General features: G+C 44.3%; 1 protein-coding gene across 2 annotated transcripts in view; it reads left to right on the plus strand.

The window, feature by feature from the left end:
* The window catches only part of ACVR1C (activin A receptor type 1C), a 52,227-nt gene extending 25,287 nt beyond the window's left edge, over window positions 1–26,940 (plus strand). The window contains exons 3-10 of one of the 2 annotated variants that reach the window (XR_006413548.1): window positions 6,204–6,449; window positions 9,360–9,590; window positions 11,404–11,571; window positions 12,689–12,845; window positions 14,455–14,579; window positions 15,221–15,351; window positions 16,807–17,383; window positions 26,900–26,940. Coding sequence is in view for 1 of the 2 variants with exons in the window: in XM_044418346.1 (XP_044274281.1) it covers window positions 6,204–6,449; window positions 9,360–9,590; window positions 11,404–11,571; window positions 12,689–12,845; window positions 14,455–14,579; window positions 15,221–15,351; window positions 16,807–16,932 (1,184 nt within the window). In the remaining variant the exon portion in view is untranslated. Of the gene's footprint in view, window positions 1–6,203; window positions 6,450–9,359; window positions 9,591–11,403; window positions 11,572–12,688; window positions 12,846–14,454; window positions 14,580–15,220; window positions 15,352–16,806; window positions 21,675–26,899 lie in introns of those variants that run through there. The other variant, XM_044418346.1, reaches the window with a different exon arrangement.
* The last annotated feature ends 402 nt before the right edge of the window (window positions 26,941–27,342 follow it).

The raw sequence follows: 27,342 nt of genomic DNA on the forward strand, positions 1-27,342 counted from the left end.
ATGTAAATAATTCTGTTGTATCTCTACATACACTCCTGTACACAAATTCCATCCCCAGTTCTTTAGGAAGAAATAACAACTGTTGAATCAGTTCTGTCTGCAGTGTAGATCTGCCTTGAGAAAGAAACAAGGACATGCTTGGTCAAAAGTTAAAAATAGAGCAAAACAAAAAATGGTTTCAGGTTTGAGTTTAAAGTGGGTTCTGGGTCTTAAAAGACTGTGCATTGTTAATCCATATTTATAGCGAAGGTCCTTCCATTGGCTTAACTGAGATGCCACTCCAAATCATGGTTTAGAACCAACATTGTGGTTTCCCCTTTCAAATGATGACAGGCAAAACATGATTTAGTCCTACATGGCTACTTTCATTTTGTATTTCATACATTCATTGCCATCTCCATCGTGTAGCAAGTTCTTGAAGCAGAGCAGCGACTCCAACAGTGGCTTGCATTTAGTAACATAACCTCTGGTTTGCTTTTAAATCAGCTTGAAACCATGGTTTGATATGCTTGTTCGTTGGCCCCTCACAGACAATGGTTTGTAATCTAGCATAGGTTCAGGTGGGTTTGTAATATGGAGTGATTGTTTGGGATGGAAAATGCTGGGATTCAAAATTCTTTAGGTAGCTATAATTTAGGTTATAAATATTTGCTGAGGAGCAACTTCAGAAGACCTCAGTAATGGTGTAGTTTGCTGGATCAACTGTTTTTGAAGCACTGGGGATTATGTATACGTGAGACTAAAGGCAATCTCTCTCAAACGTTAAGTAAAGAGTCACCTTCTGATAAATGCTGGTGACTGAGATATGCAGTGCCCTTTGTTCAAGCACAGCTAACCCCACTGGTAATGCCGCTCATGAGCAATCAGGTTGCCTGTTTATTCTGAGCATTAGGACTGGACCAATGGTAATCTTGTCTGGTTTTCTTTTCCTGGACTTATCTTAATGGGCAAACTTCAGTTTGTCACTTGCTGCCTACTCCACAGTAAGAATGAAAAAGAGAAAAGAGGCAGCTGCTGGAGGCACATTTCAAGTCATATCTGCTTGCATCTTGGGCACAGTTTGGATCCTCCAAAGGGAGGAAGCCCCACTGAATGCAGTGAACTCTCATTACAAGTTAATATGTGCAGGTTCGCTTACTTTGTTCAGGCCCAGGCCTGCTTTAACATTTGCAATAGTGCTTTAAAGAGTGCCTAAAGCACTACTATGTATCAATATGTTTTTCTGCTAGTAGTTGTAATTGGTTTACTCTTACTATATATTGTTTTCCATTTATCTTGCTTCTCTGAGGGCTATTTTCAACTGCTTAGCAACCAAATAACATCCTCTTCCATCGCTCTGAAATGGCCTTCATTAGCCGCCTATGGTACTTCACATGGTACTTTAAACCCATCAGGCAGTTGTCATTTATACAGCTGATTGCAAGTTAATTTATAAACAACTTCTGTTTTTGAACATGAATAAGTGGCTAGGTTTTCAAACACTGGAAGTGCAAAACTTTTTTTTTTACTGTTTTCCATTAGAGACAATTAAATCAACAGGAGATTTATTTTATGTTTCCTGAGAAAGAAACATGGTGATGGGGCAATACTAATTCTTGTTTTGGCCAGACTTGAGTCATGCTATCATTTCATTTTGTATAACTTTTTTTTTTGTATTTTCAGGGTAGTTTATAAGTTTATCCTTATGACACTGTAGATGTCTCTTATGACTTGTCTCTGGGTGTCCTAGTATGGAGTTATAAATAGATTTTAGTGTTCAATAGACAGAACATTCTGTGTTCCTGGATTTCTTTGTACCTTCTCTCTTTCTGCCCAGACAGAAATAATAATCTTTTGATCAAACCCTTGGGAGAGTAGTGTCTGAATTCTTGAGCATGCATACTTGGAAGTAAGCTCAGTTAAAATCAGTGGCCCATACTTCCAAGCAAAGGCACTGAGCTGTAAGGAAGAAGCAAGAAGCAGATTTCCAGAGCACTGAAAAATGTAATCGCCTCTGGTCGAACATTTGAGGACACTGCCGTCATAGTTATGAGTGTCGAGAACCCAGCTGGTTCACACCAAAGGTTCACATCTGGTTCACATCTTGTCTAGCAACTTATTTCAAAATAATTCAAGCAGTATTAAAACCTATTAAATAATTCATAAATAATAGCTGCCATATCCAGGAGGACAATAATAATTAAACTTAGATAAATATTTAGTGCAGATATGCCCTTTGTGGCTTGTTTAGTAATCTGAATCAAAAACTGGAATGAAACAGTTTGTTGGCTGGTGGCCATACTAACCTTTCACACAAAATACAAAACATTTAGATGCCAGAAAGGATTCTGTTGTGTACTGACATGTACCTTTATGTCATAGGTCATATTGACTGATGGATCTTGCAAGCAACTTATCTGAAAGGGTTCATTTCTTGCCTGCAAGGTTGAACCAAACAGCCAAGAGACTGTGCATTTAACTCCTTCAGTAAAGCATCCTCAGGAGCTGTATCATGTTAGGCTAAAGTGAGAACAGGTCCCTTTGGGGCTAATCATCTGGAAAGTTTGGCTGGGGTGCAGCAGAGTAGGGGAGAGGATATCTCCTCAGCAAACAATGGACTGTTGAGAATATCCATCTGACATCAGGCTTGGCTGGGTGTTGATGGTAGGACGGAAATCACTGAGATCCATTTGGTACAACCTCATCTTGTGCTTCTGGACATTGTTTGTTTTGAACCTGTATAGAGTGCTTTCCCGTCTGAGCATCTGCATGCAGCAGAGGCATGCAAACTGGTGCGCAAATGACCAACACACAGGACGTAAGTGCATGTTGAACATGACAGGTGCACCTTTTATGCACTGGCCATGCGTGGGAGACTCTGTGGGCTGCCTGTGTCCCTGCGCGATCACTCGCACTTTAAGCATGGACGCTTGGTGGTGCTTCTGCTCCAGATGTGTTACTTTGGGTGAGGAACATGCAAAGAGGGGGGCAGTGTCTGTGGAACTTCTTTGTTGAACACAAGTCTGACCTCTGCGATAAGCTTATTGGCTGTGACAGCCGATCTATGGAGGGATTTATTTACCGGAGCAGAATGTTGGCTGCACATGACAGAGTAATTAGCTACATTTAAGGCAGTAGGTGTCACTTTATCACTGTGTATCCTGCAGCTGAAATTGACCTGTGTCCTCTTAGCATCTCGCCCCCCCCCCCCCGAACTCTATTACATGGCAACTTTTTCCAAACCAGAAAAAGCTTTTGTTTTTGGTCAATTTGGAAAGCATCAAATATACTCTTCTTGCACATTTTTGCCCTTCTCCATAAACTATTTATGATGTTTATGGAGTCATCCACCCTGGTTTTAAAAACACACACCATGTTCCTACCTGCTTTGTAAACTCTGACTGGGGTTAACTATCATTCATGTTTTTCGTCCCAGGTTGCTCTGCCTATTTGTTTTGAAACGACCATAGTTGAAGGCTGACTTCTTGTCTCAGCTGTGAACCATTTTCTTTTTGCTGTGACATAGTGGCAAAATTTTGAAGCACAGGAACTTATCATGGCCCATAGATGAGCCCCTAAGGAGAACAGAGAAATGCCGGGCACTGTGCTAGTCCATATCCACAACCCAGTTCTAGCCATTTTCCTCTCCACTTGGAGCAGGTCTGGCGTAAAACCGATGGACCTGGGTTGCCCACCCAAGCCCAGGCACCCCAACATTCTCTGCATTCCAACTGGGAACCATCTATATTGTTCTTGGGAAAAGTTACCCTCGCCCTCATTCCAAAAGCTACTGGTAGTGTCCAAGCCGGTCTTCTCCTGCTCCTTCCACTCAGACCAGGACAATACTTCCCATCTACAAGTCTTTACTGTGCTTAAGCTGACCAGCTAGGCTGGATAGCAAAACTACAAACACAGAACACCGGCCGTTAGGGAAATGTGCCTCAGTTGATTCCAAACTAAATACTTCTCCCTTCCATAGAAAGACTGGCTGGCTCTGCCTTCAAGTGGGCCTGGTACTTGTGGGTCAATTGCCAGGAGTCGCCAGTGCTTTTCAGTTAGTCCGCCCTCGGAACTAGATGCCATATGAGTGGACTAATCATGTCAAGTCCACCCGCACCCTTCTTGGCTTGCTTGCTGGAATTCCTCATGGAACTCAGCAACTGCCTGGCTTGTCTCTGGATCCATTGGCCCTGGTGTTCCAGCTGTGAACTGAAACACTCGCCTCCTTCGCGGCTTCTGAATCACAGTCCGAGTTAACAACGTTTGAAGGCTGTATCATGGGAGGAGTGAGTCCAGTCCCTAAATGTTGGGAAGGTAGAGGAAAGTGAACTTTGAATGGGGTGGCAGCATTCAAGACAGTGCTGGCCCTGTGTTCGTGGCTCTACTACGCCACTGCCTTTTTGTGCCACATCTGCCAGCACCCTTTCTTCTTTTATGATGGCAGCATGGGAGCTGCTGTGGCCTGGCTCTTCCTCCTTACGTTGCCACTGACATGCTGCAGCCACACTCGGGCTCCATGGCTGGAACCCATACTCTTCGCCACTTGTGATTTGCTAAAATCACAGCATGGGCTCTTGTAGGATTTATCCTGGATTTAGCTAGGGCATGCCAGCTGTTCGGGAAGGAGCACGAGACAAGGGTCTTGGGCTATAAGCTGTTCTGGCAAGTCCCCACACACTTTATTCCTGATATGCCCAGGCATCTGGCAAGACCCTGTGCCTTATCTGAAGGTCTTTTTCAGAGAGTTTCACTGTAACATGATGTATATGCATGTGGAGATCATGCACTGTTGCTTCATTCCTTTCATAGATAGAGATAGAAACATAGAAACAGAGCGAATCAGAAGGGACCTCCTGGGCCATCTAGTCTGACCCCCTGCTCCAGCCGGCTCCGCTCATGACATGCCTTCCTTCTATTGATAAATTTGGAAAGAGTTAATTAGTCCTCTATTAATGTTCTTTTAGGGTATATATCAGATCAGAGCCATCTTTCATTCCTCTCAATCACGATAAAAGCAGGTGACAGAAAGCTCAACAAAATTAAAATAAAGTGCTCTAAATCGTGTTGTGCCCTGACTCCTGGTTTTTGATTCATTTTGGTCAATCTGTTTTCTCAGTAGTGTTTTAATTGATAAATTCCATGGTGGATGTAAATATTTTTTTATAGTTTTTACTTTTTCAATTTTATCCTATCCACTGTGTTTTATGTATGATGCAATACAATGTTTTGTGGCTGATGCAAATGTAATTCCTATTCTAATTTTTGCAAGAAGACTTTACTTTAAATAATGTCTTCCCCACCTTCCATTCTAGCTGCCACCCCTGCCAATAAAATTCCTAATGCAACTTTGTAAAAGAATTAAAATAAATAGCGTGTCGCCCACCTTCAGTTCTAGCTGCGGTCCCTGCCCTGCAACCTCACGCTGATTGATCCACCATGTTCTTATACCATTTCCGCTCAGCAGAGGTCCCTACTTAGCACGTTCAACCCTGCAGTTCCCCCTTCTGTCACCAGAGGTCCTCTGTGTACCATCTAATCTTCCGCCGAACCTACAAGAGCGTATAGCTTTTGTTTTTTGTGTAATACCTTTTCCGTATCTTATCATGTTACTGAGAGATATAAAAGGCTATTCCCTTTGGTCAACCAACTGAAAGGCAATGAATGAGAAAAATGATAAACGTCTTTCCTTGTTGTCCAACTGACTGATGATGCTGAGTGGGGAGCTTTTGAGATACACAGAACACTTTATCAAACAGATGGCTAACTTCACAACTCTAACCCTGTACACTGAAATAATGAGAGGCATCCACTGATCCCTTCTAATTTCCATCAGTGTAGTGGAGCAAGGCTGTGATTCATCCTGCTCTGCAGTTGATCACCTCCCTTGATGCAAAAGAAGGAAGGTTACATTGACAGAAGCTAGAGGGACTCACTGGGTACTACTCATTATCACACAGCAAAAGTTGTGTAGTTAGGCATCTGTTCAATTAAGAGTTTTATGTAACTCAAAAATGGCTTTGGAGGATAGAGGGACTTTCTGGAGCATATCTGGAGGAGCAAAGGGGCTGGGAAATGAAGCACTGCTCTGTCAAGCCACACACTGTGTTGGATATTGTCCCTATAAAACCATTGGGTCACTTCCCTTAAAAAGTATATCTAAGACTTTTTGAGATGGGAATAGAGCATACAAGATGCGCACCACATCTGTTTTGTCTATCTTCAAGGTCAAGATACTTCAAGCAAATCAAAGCTGGGACCGATGGAGCTGACAGTGATGATAACCGTACCCACATGTATCTTGTCGGTAGTTCTCATGCTGGCTGTATACACTTGTCAAGGCCACCACTGCAGATTCAGGAAGAAAAGAAGGCCAAACATTGAAGAACCTTTATCGGAATGCAATCTGGTGAATCCAGGCAAAAGCCTCCGAGACCTTATTTTTGATATGACAACATCCGGGTCAGGATCTGGTATGTTGTACACGCATTGCAGGATAACTTGGCATTTCCATGGATGCTTAACGTGTGCCTTCATATTGACATGGTGGGAGTGTATAGAATCATAGAAGGGGCCATCGGGTCCAACCCCCATGCTTGCCGTGACAGGCACATTGCTTTCCCATGTGGTACAGAACTTACATATCAGTCCTGCTCTAGGTGTTCCACAAGATCTACTGAGATCTTGATCCACGATCTACTAAGACCTGTTTAATTCTAAGTCAATGGTTGCTTTAGAAATTTCAACTGCAGTAAGCATTTTTGGTGTATTTCTCCACCAACAAGCTGAGTTTTCCAGGAAAAAGCACCATCTTAGCTATTCTAAGCAATATCTGACCATAAGCCAAATGTGGAAGGGGTTCATGAGTAGAAAGCTGTAGTGACTGGAGTCTGTGCAGCATTTCCAGACTATTCTTTATGTGTCTGTGAGTGACAAAGGTTTCGGCTTCAAAGGTCAGACTGACAATTTCGGGTTGTTTCCTGAGCCAGAAACAGTAAAACTGTTTTGAAATAAGTGTAGATTTAGATGAATCTCCTTACTTAACACCATGCCACATGTGAAGTAGAGACAGGGGCTAAACTCTCTTTTCTTCTAAGCTGAGTGCCCAGGAGGCCTGGTGTTAGGACCAATCTATCAGTGGGTGTTCCTAAAAGAGGCCATTTTAATGGTGGTTACACCACTTTTGAGTTGATGTGCTTGGTCATCATCCTTGACATTAACCTGGACCACTTTATTATCCAGGCATCTGCTTGGGAATTGTGAAACTAGAAACAGAGCAAGTCAGAAGGGGTCTCCCAGGCCATCTAGCCTACCCCCGGCTCCAGCCAGCTCCACTCATGACATGCCTACCATGTGCATGTCTAGACTGTCCTTGAACTGACGGGGCTTCAGTCACCTCCCATGGAAGCCCATTCCATATGCCTAGGGTTGTAACTGTCAGGAAGTACTTCCTGGCATCCAAATTGAACCTTGGTTCCTTGAGCTTGGCTCTGCTGGAGTGTGTCCTGCCTTTGTCTGCAGGGGAGAACAGGTCTCTACCCACCTCCGTGTGATGCCCCCTCATGTACCTCTATGTCACTAACAGATCCCCTCAGAGTCTCCTCTTCTCCAGGCTGAAAAGAACCAGTTCCCTCCGTCTCACTTCATATGGCTTTCCCTGCAATCCGGCCACCATCCTTGTGGCTGAATTAGCCAGACCAATCCAAACCAAACTAACGCAGCCTCATCCCAAATGTAGAACAACTATGGCAAACTTGTTCTATATTAGTCCCAGTTTTTAGAGGAGGGCAAAAAGTTTGCTCCTGCTGTGAGATGTGCTAGGGTTCACTAGAGTTCACCAGAGATCACTAGCTGGTTAAGCTGTCATAGGTCATAGAAAGAGGAGAAAATGGTGAACCACCATGAAGGATCGTTCAGGACTGTGCAAGCACATGCATGGTGACATGCTTCCCTGGTGAGTATACTTTAACTTTGGAGACAAAGGTGACTTAATTATATTTTTATCCCACCTTTTTCCTATCAAGGAACTCAAAGGGGATTACATTATTCTCCTCTTCTTGCTCTCAGTCTTATCTCCACAACAACAGCCCTGTGAGGTAGGTTGGGCTGAGAGTCTGTGACTGGCCCAAAGTCACTCAGTCGGCCCCATGACTGGGTGAGGACTGAGAATCCGATCTCTTGAGTCCCACCCTGTGCACTTAACCACTACACCACGCTGGCTTTCTATTCTTGCTCTTTTCTATTCTGGGTGTGTGGGCACTGCTTTCAGTTAGCAATGTGCATAAGATATATTGAGAGAAACATCCAGGCTTATTCCCCAAATTGTCCTTTTTAATATAAACTAAATTAGAGAATGCCCTAGCCTTTTTCCATGAGCCCATCTAGCTGACCTTCATTTACAACAATCCACTGTGGTTAATGCGAATAGAAGGCATCTTGTTGCAATATGTTGTCATGTCTTAACACTAGTACTCCTGTTTGGGGTCTCAGCCAGCCATCTCCTCTTCCAGGATGCTTCACTCCTCCTTTCCCTTTCTAGCTGAACATCAACTATCTGCGTTGCTCAGCATACTTGATCCTTGTTGAGTTGTAGGTAGGGGGTACTTTCTGCCCCCTTAGAGAGTCACTTTTTGCTATTGTTGGTGCACTTCTTCGAACTTCTTGATGTACTTGTTCTATACAGGGGTACCTTGGCTCATGAACTTAATCTGTTCCAGGACTCTGGTCGTGACTCAAATTGGTCATGACCCAAGTCAAATTTCCCCATAAGGTTCAATGTAAATAAGGTTAAACTGTTCTGTAACTATTTTTTTAACCAAAAATTTGACACAAAGTGACAAAGAACAACAGAGATCATGGCCATCTCCCCCCCAGCATGACTGTGATTGCGCCCGTCATCCCTGTATGAGCGCGACTGCAATTGTGGCCATAGACAGGTGGGGGTGGGGGGGGGGAGACAGGCACAATCCCGGGTGTGCTCGGGGGGGGGATGTGGGCAATCACGGGGGCACGGGGGGGGGGGGGGGGGGGGGGGAAGACGAGCGCAATCGCAATTGTCACCCGATGCAGAGTTTGCAACCCGAGGCAAAATTTTTCAGAAATTTCTGTTCGCGACCCGATTTGATCATGAACTGAGGCATCCGTGAGCGGAGGTACCACTGTACAAGCCAAGTCCTGTTGCTACCACCTGAATTTGCTGTTAAATGGCATATGGTTGGAGAGCAATCCACCATCAAAAACAGTGGGAAGCTGCCATTTTTTTTTAATATGACATGGATTTCATGAATCAGAGACCATCATTCTGTATATATTGTGGCACGGTAGTATTTTTTAAAGAATTTTGTAAACGCTGTGTTTTAAAACACCAATATTTCTGTTATTAGGGTTACCGTTACTTGTCCAGAGAACAATTGCAAGGACCATTGTTCTTCAGGAAACAGTAGGAAAAGGTCGATTTGGTGAAGTCTGGCGTGGAAAATGGTGTGGCGAAGACGTTGCTGTGAAAATCTTTTCCTCGAGGGATGAAAGGTCTTGGTTTCGAGAGGCAGAAATCTATCAAACAATAATGCTGAGGCATGAAAATATCTTGGGTTTTATTGCTGCTGATAACAAAGGTGTGGCACTTTCAAACAGTTTCGCAATGCTTCTTGTGTGCTAGATAATATCTTTGCTGATGTTGGATTGCTTTTGGTGAAGGGAAGGGAAGGGAAGGGAAGGGAAGGGAAGGGAAGGGAAGGGAAGGGAAGGGAAGGGGCACTTTGCAATACTGCTGTGAGCTACCAGGATTCCTCTATGACTCCCATGGGGGCATGGCCAGCTGAGATCATGAGTGGAGACCCCCTTCCAGAAGGCCTTCACCAGTGGGGATGGAGACTGCTTCTTGCCAGAGCGAAGTAGCCATTTCCTCTCCAGATTTGTCCCAATTATGGAACTTCTTCCCATAGGAGGCCCGTGTGTTGCCTTTATTATCAGGCAGAGTCCATCACAGGGAAGGGCTGGCTCCTTGGCCTAATGTGGCTCATGGAGTTGCCCACCAGTCTGCCAAGGCTTGGGCACTCTCTGCAGGCCCTTTTTCGCCCCTTGGCCTCTACTCTGTACATCTGGGTATTTTTTAACACTGCTTTCAGCACTCTTTTTAAATAATGGATAATTACCGATGCTCTTCTGGCATCTTTTTATGTGTAACTGTATGGTAGGGAGTGTGTGTGTGTGTGTGTGTGTGTGATTGAATTTTAGTGGTTCTTTTATGATGTTCTTTGATATTACTATTACATTGTATCTCTAGCTTGTCCTCTTCTGTGGAACCCAAGGCGATTTACATAGCTCCATTTTATTCATTTGATTTTATTTAATGCACTGCCTTGGATTCCACCCATGGTAGAATAGCAGTACATCCTTCCCATTCCCATGTTAACAAATAAGCCAGTGTGGGAATCACATTTGAAGGCCTGCTTTGCTTTGCTTTCCCAAGGAGTGTGTGTTATAGTCTACTCTTCCATTTGAAGAGTCACTTATTCAGAAAATAGGTCTGGAGGAAGAGATATTCCAGTTCTCCATGTAAAGCAACAAGTAAGTATTAGCCCTTGGAAAGTGGAGAGAGGAAAAGGGATTCCGCAAGATCCAGGTGTGGTTATACTCAAAGTGGAATCGCCCAATTAAAGCTAAAATATATTAACAACCAAAAGTCTTCAACAGTCAACATTTTCTAGACAGCCACCCTGGCTGGGGAATGCTGGGAACTGTAAGGCCTTTTCCATCTAAACACGCATACTTGGCCATCTAAGACTCCAAGCCAGCCTTCCTCAAAGTGATGCTGACCAGATGGTTTGGACTGCAAAGCCCATCAGCCCCTGCCAGCAAAGCCAATCTTCAGGAATTCTGGTGGCTGTAGAGAAAAATGTCTGGAGGGCACAGGGTTGGGGAAGGCTGCTCTAACCAAATGGTCAAAATGGGTGGTCCTAATGCAGTTCAGGACCTGCTGAGCAAATGGGAAAAGGGAGCCTGCAAACAGGCAGTGCTTGGAACTTCCCATTCTGTGTCTAATTCCTTCTTCTCCAGCTGGTGCCTTCCAGATGTATTGTACTGCAAGTCCCATCATTCCTAGCCAGCAGGGTACCAGGTTGGGGAAGGCTGTTCTAATATGCTGATTTTCACAAGGGATTTCCAACCAGTGTAGCACTGTCTGTGCACCTTCCCGTGAACAGGAGCACTTCTGTGTCCAGTGGAACTTACTGCCTAGTAAGCGTGCTGAGGACTGCAGCTTTAGCAGGTGAAATGCTGTCTGGGCCTGATGGACTCTTCTGTGTTGCTGGATATACCTCTGACAAAGGATTCTGCAAAGCCTGGTTAATTTTACAGTTACGGAACCCTTGTGCTGCACTGTTTTCAACACAAACTAGTGTTAAATAAAAAGATCTCTCTCCACAGATAATGGAATATGGACTCAGCTGTGGCTTGTTTCTGAATACTATGAGCAAGGCTCTTTGTTTGACTACTTAAACAGCAATGCGGTGACAGCAGACCGGATGGTAAAGCTGACCTTTTCAATAGCAAGCGGCCTAGCGCATCTTCATATGGAGATTGTTGGCACGCAAGGTATGTAGACCTGTTAGCACAGATGTCTGCCCATGACATTCCCTTCAGATGGGATCAAGGAATGCTCTGAATGGGTGGGAGACGTAACGGGGCATGCTTCCACCTTCAGCTTGGCCAGGATCAGCCACTGTTTGCTCATTCTTTCTCAGATCCATTTCCTTCACTTGTCTTTCTGCCTGGTTGTTAAACTTTCGTGTAGTTTTGTGAATAATTAGTATCTCCATTTGCTTGTTTTCCTGTTTCCATCATATCCTTCTTTCCCTCTGTATTGTATGTATTAGATTCTAAGTATGTGGACGGACATGGTGTTTTTTTTTATCTTTAGCCCCATTTGGAAAATTAACAGTGTGAGCACTTAATAAAAGTGTAGTGGGTAACAATAATAGTAATAATATCAGCTTTAATCTGAGGAGCTTAAGTTGGGTATGAGAGGTTTCTTTCATTTTTGTTGTCCCATCAATAAATGAATAAGGAAAACAAATAATTAAACTGTATAGTGGGTGACTGATTTTGCTAGTTAAACAAAGGCTGAGAAAGCACTGTGGGCAGAAGGCATTTCTGAAGTTAATGGTTCACATTCTCCCTCAAAAATGCACATGCACACACACAGTGGCTAGGAGTACACTTAATGAAAAGCATGGTTTCTATAGTGTGTGATTTTTTGCCTGGAGGTACCTGACAGACAATCAAGCGGTTTCTACGCCAGCATGGTTTCCACCCTCCCTGTTCAGTTGCCTTGCTGTTGGCAAGCATCCCATCAGCCACTGTGGCTGAAATTCAGTCCCATGCTGGATGGCTAGAGTGGCTCCTGCAGCTGCCACTCTTTCCAGGGGACTCTGTGGTAGCTGCATACCAGGAACTTGGTATGCAGCTGGTTCAGCTGACCAGAGAAACCATGATAAAATCTGGAAACCATAGAACAGATGGTTGTCTCTTACTGATAACCAAACATACCATGCTAAAATGCCATAACAGGGTTTGGACAACATGACAGACTATTCTGTGCAGGCTCATGTCATGTGAACCTGCCCATGATGTATACTTTCTGCTTAAATATAACTGTTTTGCTACACCGACGGAAGGTGTTTCAGTCTGTGGTTTCTTTTGTGCTTCTCAGGAAAGCCAGCTATTGCACACCGAGACCTGAAATCTAAAAATATTCTAGTCAAAAGGAATGAAACTTGTGCCATTGCTGACCTGGGACTTGCTGTGAAGCATGACTCACTACTCAACACAATCGACATACCTCAGAATCCTAGAGTGGGAACCAAGAGGTACGGCAGCAAAGTGGTCAAAGTAGTATTTTTCTTTGGAATTATGCTGCTAACAGTGTTAAGCTGAAAATGAGGCTGCGTTTGGAGGAAAACTCTCCCTTATGAAATGTGGTCTGTGGTTCCATTAATAGCTCAGCCGCTCTGCAAAACAGAAAATGTAAGAAATCAGAATACCAACGGCCTTCAGAAAATACCTTTGTCTTGCTCAAAATTCTTGGCTTTGTCTCTGTGATGTGCATACCTAATATTCTCTGTCAGATAACACACTGAATTAAATCTTCACATGTAATGATTACCCCCCCCCCCTTTTTAATATGTCAACCATGGTGGCAGGATTTTCAGGAGCTCGAAAGAATGATTAAAAGAGGGGCTGCGCCAGGGTGCCACTGGGGGACTGTCAAGGGCTAGTTGCTAGCTGGGAACTCAGTGATTGCTGCAGTGAGCGCAAGAGGCTTCTGGCTGCAGTGGGAAGCAATGACAGTCCCTGCGTCTTGCTGCTCGGGCATTGGTGGGATGGCTGGCACAGGGGACGGGCTGGCCTACTGCAACAAGAGCAGGAATAGCCACTTCTCACAGCCACACTGGAATTGTTCACCCAGGTTTGTATGACAGAACAGTCCACTGGGGATCCAACAACCCCTTCCACTAGGGATGTGTGAAGAACCTGGCTTAGTGATGGGAAACTGTTGGATCTCCTCAGCTCAGCTCAGCTCAGCTCAGCTCAGCTCAGCTCAGCTCAGCTCAGCTCCCTCATCTCTGGCCCGCTTTCTCTTTTCCCTAAGTATGCTTTGTGCTGGGCATCCAGCAGGAAGGGAGTTCAAGTGGAGTTCTTCTTCCACACACATGACTTATGGGCTTTGCACACTTTGTACAAAGAATTATATGGTTTGCGTTCTTGGGCAAAATATTCTGTGCTTTTTGAGTCTTGTGCAAAAATTGCATATTTTGCTCAAAGTACTCACTAGCATTTATGGGCAGACATAATCTCAGTTCAGCTTGCTTTCTGGCCAGCCCTGAGTGTGAGCACCAGACAATTGCATTCCAACCTGATCTTTGTGCGTGTACCTACAACAGGCCATGGGTTGTTGGAATGGTTTGTTGCTCTCAAGTGGTCTGGCTTGGTGCAACACAACAAGCCATCATGGTTTGTCACCCACAATGGGTTGTCGGGTCATGAAAATCCAATCACTGATATAAAATCCTACCCCTATAAGGCTTTTGTGAAGACATAGTCTTCTTGCATCCTTTTTTCCACCAAACAATTTTAGTAATTCATTAATATCACAATTATAGCTCTCATTGCTTCCAAACGAGCAACGTCTGGTGGTACCAATCAAAAGGAGTCCTTCTCTTCTTAACAGATACTTTGTGGTAAGGAAAAAATGGGAACGAAGAAGTGAGAAAATACAGGAAGATTACAAATGGACGGCAACATTCTATACACTCTTTCCCTTCAATGCAGTTTTGTGAAGGAGATAGGGTAGTAACAAAATAGCAGCCTCATTTTGTGAACACCCCATTTCGATTATCATTTCTTAACTATGCGAAAATACAATTTCTCTTCGTTAGTAAACCTTGAAGTGAGTTTCAATATCTCTGTATTTGGAAGGTACATGGCTCCAGAAATACTTGATGACACAATGAACATGAATATCTTTGAGTCCTTCAAGCATGCAGATATCTATTCTCTTGGGCTGGTATACTGGGAGATATCACGCAGATGCTCAGTTGGAGGTACATCTCTTTCTTTTATCAAGATTCCACATACTTAGCTAGAAAGTTTCAGGCCACTGCATTCGTTCTTCGCATAGGCCAGGAACAGAGATGCAAAAACCTTTATAAACGTATATACAAGTTAATAATGCATATGATGGAGCTGGAGATTATGCTGACCTCTGCATGCATTTTCCAGGGCCCAGACCAGATGTCTTGGCAGTATTATTGTGGTGTTAGATCACATGGGGAGAAAACGCCTTCTTCTTGGGACATGGGTCAGACCTCAGCCATATACTTCCTAGCTAAACGTGAAAAAATATGATCAAAAGAAATATTAAATGACAAAGGGAGAAACTCACCCCATCTAATCTGCACAGAATCAAACTTACAGCATTTACTGGGGGTGCCTCCGTGTCAGGAGGGGACTTGCGGATCATAACACTAACACATCCAGCTACTGGTAGTCCCACTTTTCCGTTCTAAGAAGTAGTTGTTCCGAGCAGCTCACAGACTAGGGAAGCCGATATAAAGATAATTCTGCTAGGGATCAGATGGATGGCCTTAGGCTCCTTACTAAATATACATATTTCAAAACTGGTCTTCTGTAATATTTGAAGTGGGTCTAATAACTGTACATTTGTACCACATTTCCCTTCTAGGAATAGTTGAAGAGTACCAGTTACCATATTATGATGTTGTGCCTTCTGATCCTTCAATAGAAGATATGCGAAGGGTGGTTTGTGAACAAAAACTGAGGCCAAACATTCCAAATCAGTGGCAGAACTGTGAGGTAACAGCATTTCTTTTTTCACTGTATATCTTAAAAATATGCTTTTCCAGTTGGAGCAAAGTATGTAAATTTACCAGTCATTTTCCCCATTATTGCTTGCATACATTTCTAATGAAGTGAAGTGACCAAATGTGAGGTAAAGTTCTGTGCTATAGGCTTCCTCCACCTCCCACATTCCTGCCAACAAAGGACCTCAAGTTGCGTAGCAAATCCCCTTTCCTCATTATTAAGCAGCTGGCATCCCCTCCTCTCCACAAGCAACTGGGGAGACGGACAAAAGCATAGTGCGAGCTCTGGTAATGCTCTCTCCAAAGCCCATAGGACAGCATACGCAGAGCTGTGTTGGATCCGACCAGAGGCTTGTTGAATCCAGTCTTCTGTGCACACAGTGTTGACATGCAGTCCCAGGCAGGACAGGAGTGCGTTGGTGCTCTCCGACTGGTCTCTCCGGCAACTGGCTTGTAGGCATCCTGTCTCTGATGCTGGAGGTCATATACAGTCATGAGGAGTAGTAGCTGTGGATCGCTTTATCCTCTGTGAATTGGTGAAGCCATCCAGCTCGGTAACCATTGCTCTGCCTTGCAGCTGAGAATTTTATGGCATAATGACTGGGAGTAGAGGAGTGAAATTATGTCACATAACTCACCCTAGAAATTCAGAGAGTAGCAGTTGTGGATGTGCGCCCTTACAAAACGTAGTACTCCCAAAGGTAGAAAAATTAAATAATAATGTAATGAGCAATTAAATAATTAAATAATGATTAATTTGGAACATTTCATTTATTTTAATGGAAACAATGAATTAAAACGCTAATTTTGGGTTTGTATATAGAGCCTTTTGCTTACCAGCTGAGTAGGGGCTTGGTCACAGAGCTGCTGTTCTAAGGGACACACAGTTTGTGCATGTGTGTATTCATTCAAACCCAAATATTGTAATATTTCAGACTGAGTGCTACTTTCTCCAGAAGGCCATTGTCTAAGAATAGAAATCTTAATTTTCCTAGCAGTCAAGAATCGAGGAGTGTTGGGCAACAAAGGGGGCTGTTACATCATCAGCTTATCAGTCTGGAATTTCTGGATTTCTTTTCTGATGAAAGTTTGTACAGAGGTATGGATCAGGAGGAGTAGTTGCAAGACTAGCAAGTGCTTCTGTTTGCATGACGCAAGGTTCCTGCGGTCTCCTGCTTCTTCTCCCCGCTGCTGCATGCGGTGCTGTTCCAGAGGATTCCTCCGTACACAGGAGCACATTCTGTGGACATGCTGGAGAGGGAAGGTGGAAGCAGGAAAGCCCCGTTCCATGAACAGAAGGGAAAGCGGTACTCAAGCCAAAGCACAATCGCCTAATGGCAACAACATCAACTTAAAATATAGATGCTTAAGAGATTGACATCTCTTGCCTGCTGGCAATTGTTGAACCACGGATGCCTTTTCTTACTCTGCTTTGTTCTTTCTTAAGGCACTCAGAATCATAGGCCGAATAATGCGTGAATGCTGGTACACCAACGGGGCAGCTCGACTGACAGCCCTTCGCATCAAGAAAACCATTTCTCAGCTCTGTATACAAAATGATTCCAAAGCTTAAGTCTGCACACCCTGCAGAGAAGGAGATGGAAGGAAATCATTTGCATGCTATTTTTGCATTTTTTGATTTTGCTCTACCTCACTGGATACTAAGTACAGTATTTAAAAACCTAAAGCCCAGAATGCCAGAAATGGCTTGCCAAAGTGGTTCAGATTCACTAGGGTTAGGATAGGCTCAGGCTCATGGTTGCTGTCGAATCAGCATTGACTGGTAAATGAAAAGTGATATATTAATTTTGAGGCAGGGAAGGATGTGGGACCTATCCACTGACTTCCTCTCCTATCCACTGACATCACTGTGCCAACACAAGCCTTTGAACTCCACCAGCTTGGTTGCCAGGTATATCTGAGAACTGGCCATGGGAAGGCCAAGTTACTGGTGGTTTGTGCTCATGCCATGGAGAGAAGCGAAGAAATTATGGTATTCATTCTTCGAAAGGGTTTTATTCTAGGTAAAGCCTGAATGTACTCAAGCTTTCTATCCTACCCTGTGTTGCCTGCCTTAACCCCCACTTTGGGTCCCATGTGAGAGGAATAGCTTTCCAGCTCACCTCAAGAACTGAGGTCTTTGCAAGGTATTAGGCCGGGAGCATTCTTGCAGATTCCCACAGTTAAGAACAAGCCAGAGGCTTGCCTTGTAAGATCTCCACAGATTCGTGTGCATTGATGCTAACCCACTTGGATGCTGAGCTTACTATGTTCCTTCTGGCCTTCCAAGATGTCCTGGAGCATGGCGAGCCTCTTTGCCTCCCCATGGCAGAACACATTCCCCTTGCTGCCAGGGAAAGCAAGCGTTCCTACTGGCTGAAATCAGAATGTACCGTCTGTTATCTGTTTGAAACTCAGATATGTTGGTAGAGTCTTATGAGCAAAGGAAACACGTGCAAAGGGCAACACACATCCCCGGCATCTTCGGTGGGAAGAATCAGACAGCAAGTGATGTGAAGGAGCTCTGCTGAAGATGTGGAGGGAGCTGCTGCCAGTCACAGGAGGCAGGAGCAGGACCCACGGTCTGACCCACCTGGTAGCAAGTGTGCCTTTACCCTTGACATGAGAGAGCAGTTCAGTCCAAATCAATCAAGGCACTGAAGGCTTTTTCACAGAACTTCGTAAAGTATCTGGTGCAATGTGTATATAATTCACACATTTTATTTAAACATTTCTTAACCAAATGAGAGACATTCGGCAGAACATAATACTGTGAAGTGAAAGTTCTTGTTTTATGATTTGTTGCCTTAAAGGTGGCCATTTATTTTAAGTGTCATGTGAGACTTTGTAGCTGGAAACTGCATTTGTTACATACCTGCTGTTTTGGACTTGTGATCTCTGAAGGAAGTATTCCAACTTCTTCACTAAGAACCACTGTTGTTAGGGTAAATTAGATTGTTTCGTGGTGCCAAGAATTCAAATGAGGTCATATCATGACTTATGCATAAGAAATACATCCTTAAATGAGGAAAACCCAAACTATTCAAAGAAGCAGTAGTCTGGCTCAAAGAAGTGCTTTTACTCAGGAGCTGCACTGATCTATAAGAAAGTGACAGAAGTGAAGGATGACATTATTATTATAATAATGGTGATGATTTACATAATGCAGATTTAGACGGTAGGAGAATATATTGTGGCTTTCTGGAAATACACCTGCCATGTATTTGGAACAGGACAGCAGTCTTTTTTTAAATTATTTGGGCTTTTTTTTTCAAAAGAAGAGCCCCTGGCTTTAGAATACTCTGTTAGAGTAGGTCACCATATGGGGTTAGGTGTGGTGGAACTGCCCCAGCAGCTGCCCATTTAGTTGTGGCGCTGTCAGCTTGGGCACCCATAGCTGTGGATGCCTGCATGGCTTTACATTGAACTAGCATGTCAAGTCGCCTTCCTAAGCTGGAAAGGTGCAAGCCTGCAGCCAGATGGGTGACTCCACGTGGAAGCGGAGCAGCGGTTCCTTAACAGCCTATAGTGCCCTTCCACCTCTACTTCTGCTCTGTTCTGTTCAAGGTGGATTATTTTTGCTCTGTTTTGTTTTGCTTTTTGGAGTGTGTACAATGTGGACAGGAAAGATTATGTGGGATTTCACAAGAAATCTGCACTCTCCCACAAGAGGGATTCCTATTGCCAGGAAGAGGGTGTGTATAATTTGCATTGCCCTGTAGGTCTCTCCAATCCTCCAATGTTGCGATGTTTACTCAAGGCTGGGTCTGCATGTGAAAGGTGCCCATCATTTCTTTTAGTAAACCCTTGATTATATCTTCATAGTAGGAGATAATGCAATCAAATGATCGTGGCTGCTTTGCGAAAAAGACAGAAAGAGAGGCATAGAAGCCCAACTGGCCATTTCCATTTAGTTTGAGTGTGTCCCAGGTCTCTGGTCTCCAGATACCTAGAGAGAAAGGGGAGCAGGGCACATAGCTGGCAAACAAAATGCTCAAGCTGAGGCATCTCTAGGCAGGACTGAGAAAGGCCCCTGCAGAGCTGCAGACAGTTAGTGTACACAGAATTTAGCTAGACAGACCAATGATCTCTCTTGGTAGAAGACAACTTCCTGTGTTCCAGTTATGCTTTTTTACAGCTTTTTACCTTTACACTGGGTGTCTTTGTGGTTGGACGGGGATGTTAGATTACCGTATGTATAGCATTTTTGTACATTGCCTGAGAATTGGCAGATGGTTGCAATTTTAAGGTGGTAATTACTTGTTATGAAGAACAGACTAAAGGAGGAAATTAGCAATTCCTTAAACTTTCCAGTTTAAGGAATTGAAAGGACTGAAGTACTTTTGAGTTTTCATTTGACATTTCCCTGAGGCATCTGCCTGGAGAGATTTTCTGCCCTGGAAGTCCGCTCTGTGTGCAATACTCATCTGTCTCTCAAGCAAAGCAGTAATGGAATATGGATACATTGGCCTGCACCCTAAGTTACCAGTAGGTTAGCAAAAGGGGAGGATTGATTTCTACCACTTCCTATTCCATGTCCAGCACATCCACAGCATTGTCAAGGAGTTGCTGACTCTCAGAGAAAAATTTTGGGGCACAGGGGCTTGCCAAGGAAGGGGAGAAGTGGGAAGCTTACATCCTATGAATGGAAATTAGGGTCCTAACCATCATAGATAGGAGTGTTTAAGTTTAGTTTGAGATCTTAAAATACAAAACAACAACCTAGCAGACTCAGCCTCCCCTCTGCTCCCTTTACTCCAAGATAGATTTTCTGATCTCTGAGGTCCTGTAGGAGCAGTTCTTTCCATACTGGCTACAAGAAATGGAAAGGACTGAAATGCAGATTGCTGTCTCTGAGGTTGGAGAGGTTTCCAGCCTTGAAGGTGGTAAACTGCAATATTCTATGGCTGTCTAGGGCCATAGGATCACCCTATCTAGAGATAAATTTGTAAGCTGCCAATCATCACATTGGTTTTTCAGATGTATTAGTTTTTTTGCTGTCAAGCCATCCTTCTGTACCAGCACAATCCCTACATTGGCTCATGATTTTTGTGTAAATGCAACAGGTTGTGGCATTTATGCTGGTGTGAGGCTCATTTACTGAGTGACAAATCTGTCTGTTTTGCATCCTTTTGCATTTGAATGTTTAAAATCACAAGTTCTTTTGGAAAAATTGCAAGCTTTGGTAAATTATTATCAAATCATTGCAACCATGTAAGAGCTGGCTCACATGTGCATATAGAGCAGTTAACAACTCATTAATTTCTTTGAGTTGACACCCTGATAACATGAGCTCTGTCTGTGATGATCAATCTGTGAGTGCTGCATTCATATCTGTAAAATATCATTTGATACTCTGGGGAACAAATGAGAAATACTGCATGAACTGGTCCGTCAAATGCCTCTTGCCTTTTCTGTGTGTCATTTGGCACACGCTCACTCTTCTAGAAGGAACGTGTCTGTCACTGCAGCTTGTGTTGCTTTTATTCCACATTCCTTGGGAATTGCTTGCATTGTTTGAAATCTTATTTTGCTGAAGTCTTGTACCTGTTACCTGTACTGTGCTGTGTAACTCTTCTGTGAATCGTGAGTAGCCTTGCAGACAGCGTCTCTAACTGAATGCTACTACAAGCTATGTATTTACATTTTGAAGTATCCTGTTATGTCAAGGTCTATGCTGTCATATCCTTACTTGTATGAAACCTTTAGAAAGGAGCATATGTGGTCCATCCTAAGAGGTACCGCAAATGTATGGCCCTACCAGGACAGATGTATGAAAAGGTACAAAGAGTTCTATGAAATGTGATGGAAGTGCAATAAATTGAACCCGAAGAATAACCTACATGTATCCATGAGAAGTATAGGTCTGTGTCTACAGGAAATGTCTCTCTGGAGAGCTCAGTAGATGCGTGATGGAGGGATAGAGCTCCATTTCGGGAGACCATGCAGCATTTCAGTCTGCAAGGCTCCATATAAGCTGTGCAGTTTATAGAAGCAGGAATATTTTTACCTTCAAGGCTAGTTTCAAATGTAGTCCTGGAACTGAATGATGAAGTCGGACTTTTACTGTACACGGATAACTTCATCTATACTTTAATGAGTAAAATATTTATTTTTGTAACAATCGCTTTAATATTGCTGCTGCCTCTGGTTGTAAATAGTGTGTTGGAACGTTGCATTTTTGTATACTGGCTCCCTTTCCCCAAAAGTGTATTTTTGTAAAGTGCCAACTTTTGCTATATCATTCCCTCTTGGCCATTTGGTTTTGTGAAGCATAAGCTCTTTTAAATAATAAAAACATGATCTTTAGAAAAGTATTTTGTTTTGATCTATGCCTTTCAAAGGCCGGTTGTTAAAATGAGGGTGCCAAAGCTCTTTCAACCAGAGGGTGGAGGTCACTTTTGGAGAAGTTTGCAGAACCTGCATTCCAGGGGTGGATGTGTCCAAAGGCAAATTAGTGGAGCCAAACTATTAGCATATCTTAGCTAAAGCTCTCACAGACCACTACCAAGTCTAAGGAGAAGCATTTCAATCTTTTAGAAAGACTTTCTCAAGCCTGGGAAAAGACCAAACCATCAGGGGAAAGCAGGAGGAGCTGGCGAAGGAAGGTATGGCTGTTGGAGAAACCCCCCCGCCCCGGAGCCCTTGCTCGGCTTGATTGGTCCCATGGGCTTGAGGCTCAACACCCTCATAATGTTGCCCATTAAAGCACACTTTGGATGTAAGATGAGAAGATGTCCCACTCAATAATTTATTTTTAAGTAAAACGTGAACGGCTCATGCACACACACAGAAAGTCCTAGCTTGTTTTGTTCCAACCGAGAAACCTCTGCATGTTGGTTGAAGTGCCTCCTGTTCTCCATAGAGGGCTTGCCATGTTTCGTAGCAGCAAGAACAACGCAGCTGCCTGGTGGCAGCTTAGAAGATTAACAGACTCTCCTGCTGATTTGCAAACCTTCAAAACAGGTGCTCCATTTTGTCTATCATTTAGTCCAGGGGCCTCAAACTCACGGCCCGCGGGCCACTTGCCGGGACGGGCGGGGCACGGGGAAGGGGCCCGGCGGCCTTCAAAGCGCCGGCGGTGCCCGGGCCAGCCGCGGGATGAGCGGCCCACCACCACCGCAGTGCTGGGACACTTGACGCGGCCCAGCCTCACCCAGACTGCCCCCAGGTGAGTTGAGTTTGAGACCCCTGATTTAGTCGCTATCCGTGAAACAAATGTTTCAAGATGATCAAGATGGGCATCGTTTTCCTTGGTCAAACAGGAAAGTCATAGATCAAGAACTACTACTACTACATTCTATACTACCCATTAGCCAACGCCAAAGTGTAGAAAAGATCAACACTTTAAAAGCATAATAGCATCATATAAGATATTCACAAAATAATATAAAATAGCAACAAAAATGGCAGGTCTGCTTATGATATGCTGCCAAATGCCTGGGAACGAAGGGTAGGTGGAGCTCAGTGTGGAGGCTGTTCCATGATGAAGGCTACCACCACGGGGACCCTCCACCGTTTTGCCACCCTGTGAAGCTCCCATGGAGGAGACGTCTGGAGGAAGGCACCAGATGAAAGGTGTGCTGTGTGGGTGAGTTCATCCTTGTAGGCTGTCCATAGCTAAGTGAAGGGACCTACAGCCAAGAATGTTTGTGTAGGACCATCTTCCGCGTCCTACTGCCCTCATCAGCACCATCTCCGCCCTGCACAGTTCTAGGCTCCATCAGCAGAAACCTGTCCCAGATCATACAGAACAATGTACCACTCCACTCTGCTTTGGTCGGGCCTCAGCTGGAGGTGTGGGACCGGTTTGTCCAAGATGGGTGCTGACACACTGGAATGTGTCTAAAATAGGTGTACCATTAATGCATTGCTGAGAGAATGAGGGAGAGAGAGGGAGAGAAGAAACACATAACTAAAACAAGGGCAAAAGAAGGTGCCCAGTTCTTTCATCTGATGGTTCTTGATCTATATACCTGGCTTCGACTGGACAGCCCTTCAAGTACAGCATGCAGCTACCCTAACTTCTGCCATGGACCCAGGTTTTCCCCACCCCTGCTATATTCTTTCAGGGAACTTAGGGCTGGATTGCACATAATGTTAATTGCAAAGTGAGCAAATGGCACCACCAGATCTGGAGGGCTTTCCCTGCCCTTCATTTTAACCCCTGGGCCCTGGAATCTCCCTGGGTGGTGGGTGCAGATTTCAGGAAGAAAGTCCTGGTGGAAAGGAGGTTGGGAGATCTCCTTCCCCTTGGGACAGGGCTCCTGAGGCAGATCTCGTGTATTTTAGCATAATAGGTATTTTGTTCCTTAGCAGTATTCCTATTAGCTCACTTTTGACGAATGTACTTTCCTATGATGTAGACTTTACCTTAGTTCCATAAGGAACGGAGTATCTGCTGCATTAGGACAGTGAGGAAGACTGGTTAACAGGTAATCTCCAGCACAGAACTAAATCTTTCATAATACCACTGACATTTAAAACTGATGCCTTTTGGCAGAAATCCGCATTGCAGTTGCAAGCAGGGGGAAATACTATCTGTACAGGAAGCAGATTCAGTCCTGGGTTTTGTAACACTGTGGATAAAAACTAGACTTTCATGTAAAAGAAAAATATTCTGGTGAGATGGAGAAGTTTCCAAATGAGGCTTTCATTGTGTTATCATCCTGCCTTGTCCACAGACTTTTGCTGGTAGTTCTGGCAACATCATCTTTCATTTGTAACCCTTCTGTGATTCCCTGCTGTCTCCTCTGCTTTTTCTCTTAGCACACAAGATGATCAAGGTGGGGAAGACGGAATCGGTTAGTTCTGATTTGTAACAGCTGGGGGCTGTCTGTCCGGCAGCACCCAGGATCAATCCAATTGGTGTTTGTGTTGTTTGGGTATTGTGGATTTTCTGGGATAATATCGTTTCTACATTCACACCATGAGATTTGTTTATATGCATTTGATTTGATTTTCCTAGAAAGGGAAATTATTTTCCTGTATATGTTTGTCATAACATTCATGGATTTTACTGAAGCTCCTCTGGGTCATTAAAGACTCATGATAGCAAAGTAAATAACAAATTATACAACTTAAATTGCTTCTTTGAGCCTATATATTTGTTCTCTCCAATAACAACAGTGTAAACTGTAATATCATGCCCATCTATTCATTTATACACGTACTAAAACATTCTAATTTAGGATGAATGATTTAGTTTTACAAGAAACAATAAAGACAGAAGTGCCAGAGTGCTGACTTCTTGCAATGGGTGAGCACACGCAATGAACTGTATTGGTGCATCACTGCTCTTCCTCTTTTGATGAGGATGGCCTGCCATCTGCTGGGCACAGCCTGATTTCTCCGTATGAGTGTTCTGATGAAGGCTGAGCTAATTTGGACTGTGTGCCCAGGTTCTGTGAGCTGTTGTTCTTGCTGTTTTTTAAAAATAACCAGCCTCTTTGCACACATTTTGTGCACATTTAAAAAAAGTTCTCTTCGACATGGCTGTCAAAGCAGCAATTGCGCAGTTACATAAATGCAGGTTTTGAAACCAGCTGAGCTGATGGTCTGAAGAGGTTCCTGTTGCCAGAGTGGAGCAGTTCCTTGTCCCAATCCTGGACGTTGCCTTGAAAGGGCTCCAAGTAGATGCTTCCCACTTTGCTTTCTCTTGACAGCTGCCAAAATGTAAGGTAGCAAAAACAGCCAAAGGTGAGAGTGTTCCTTGCTTGCAAAAAGGGAGTCGACTGATTCAGACCACATATACAGCAAGGCCCTCTCCCCCCACCCACAATTCTACAGGTGGTGCATATTTTGGCCTTTTGCCTGAGACTCTAGGTGCTCAGGAAAGTGCAAAAGTACATCCCACCACGTTTCTGGAGAAACAGTAGCAAATCATGCATTAATTAACCTAGACACTATGAGTTATTCATGGTTAACCCATGGTTAGTTGCCAGTCATTAGTCACACGGTAGGCCAAGACCTGCGGGAGGGCAGTCTCATATGTCATCTGAGCCTTCCTGGGATGGCTTATTAGCCACTTCAACGAGCCATGATTTGTAAAGGAGTCTATTTAAATTTCCATACTTGGATGGCATGCCAAGCCATGGCCAAACTGAAACAAAGGCTGCCACAGTGATCAAGAGCCTCTAGCTGAGGACCGCTGACAAAGTGCCCAAGCAGCTGTCCGCCAGGCTGCAAGGAGGATGGGACTAAAACTGCGAGCAAGCGAACCCACAGCACAGACACTGGCAGCAGGGTGTGGGCAAGCCACCAGCCTCTGTCACATGCCGACTGCTCACCTTGTGGGTGGGGGGGGCTATCAGTTTCATTTCCTCTCCAGGAAGTAGGAGTGGCATGAGGAGGGAGAGAATGCTGCCTGTCAGAGCAGCGACTGGCAAGCCAAACCTGACCCACAAGAAACTCACTGGTCAGGCTGGGGCAAGGCAGGCCTGCTGGGCTGCTGGGCTTCAGTTGCTCCTTCCCGCCAGCTTCTGGAGCCCTTTTGGGAACACAAGGGTAGCTCAGGGCCACATGAGTTCTTCCCTCCAAAAATCTGAGGATTCTGCTGTAAAGTATGCATGCCTTGCCCCTGCCTAAAAAAGGAAAAGAGAAAAAAATTCGGGAAATAAATAGGAGTGTTGCAATTTGGCATTGACACTGTGTCTTCATTTTCCTAAGTGTGGATAACAGAGAGGAACCCCCCACCCCCAAAACCCAAGGATTGTAAACAAGGGTTATTTGGAGATACCCATCTATTTCCCCCTTCCAAGCAGGACACTCAGGGCTTCTTAGAGGGGCTAGGAAGTCTGACTTGCCCTCTTCTAAGAGGCAAAACTTCAGCGGAATTCCAGAGGAACTGGGGCATTAAGGCCTGTGATTTAAGGGGACAAGTCTGCCTCCCTTCACAGGGGTTTCCTTATGTTTTTAAGTGCTCCTGCAGGAGGGGGGGGGGCAGTATCAACATCTGGGGAACATCTGGGGCAGCAGATCTTTCCAAAGAAACCAGGGCATTGTCCTCAAAAAAGGGCAAGTAGCCCCTTTCCACAAAATTTGACAGGCCAGCTCCATGCAAAGGGAAGGGGGAAATACATCATTTTTTTTTTAAAAAGTAGGCAAACATGTACAGATTCCCTCCCCTCCAGTGCTTGGGGAAGTGGTACTTTTTGGATCCACCAAAACAGGATTTGGAAAGCTGCCTTTCATGAATGCATTTATGACCTTAAAATAAATAAATAAATAGATAGATAGATATATTGCAAAGCCATGCAATGGCCAGTGCCAAATGTCCCTCTGCAGCACAGGGACACCTTGGTATTCCTGCAAAGTCTCCTGAGATATTCTGGGTAGACCAAAGGAGTGGGAAAGGGAGGAAACACACAAGCCCTGCTGAGTCTCTGTTAAGCACTGGGGATTTTTAGCCGCTGTGAGATCTTAGGGAAATGAGATGCGATCACAGAATATTCAAGGTGGGTTGCATGGCGAATACAAAGTTCAGAAGGAAAGCACTGCATTTTCAATGTTTAACACCCTGTTCCTTCCACATTCCACAGCGAAGGGTGATCAGAGCAGAGCATGGGAGCTCCACAGCAAGCGCACCTTGTTTCCGGGCTGTGACTGGCTAGAGGACCTGCACAGGGTGAGTGAACTGGGGAGGCTGCAAGTGGCAATGGGGCAGATTTGTGCTTTCTGAGCTGAGTTGTGGCTTGTTTGATGGTTGCTCTCTCTGGTTGGGGTGTTGGTTCTACCTTCCTTAACTTTTGTTTTGGCCTGCTGTTTTGCAGATTTTTTTTTTCCTTTTTCAAAGTGCAAGGTGGTAAACTTTGGGTTGAACACTTGTCACTGCTTGCTAAGAAAAGCAGCTGGGTGAGCAAAACTGTACTAGGTGGCTCTGCATCTTCCCAGTGGAAAGTTTCACCGAGGTCCTAGACCACATGCTGTTCAACATTTTTATAAATGATGTGGCTGATGGTTTTGCTGGGTTGCGTTGCTTATC

The sequence above is a fragment of the Varanus komodoensis genome, unplaced genomic scaffold (genome assembly GCF_004798865.1).
Source record: "Varanus komodoensis strain SLA01 unplaced genomic scaffold, ASM479886v1 scaffold9, whole genome shotgun sequence".
NCBI lineage: Eukaryota > Metazoa > Chordata > Lepidosauria > Squamata > Varanidae > Varanus > Varanus komodoensis.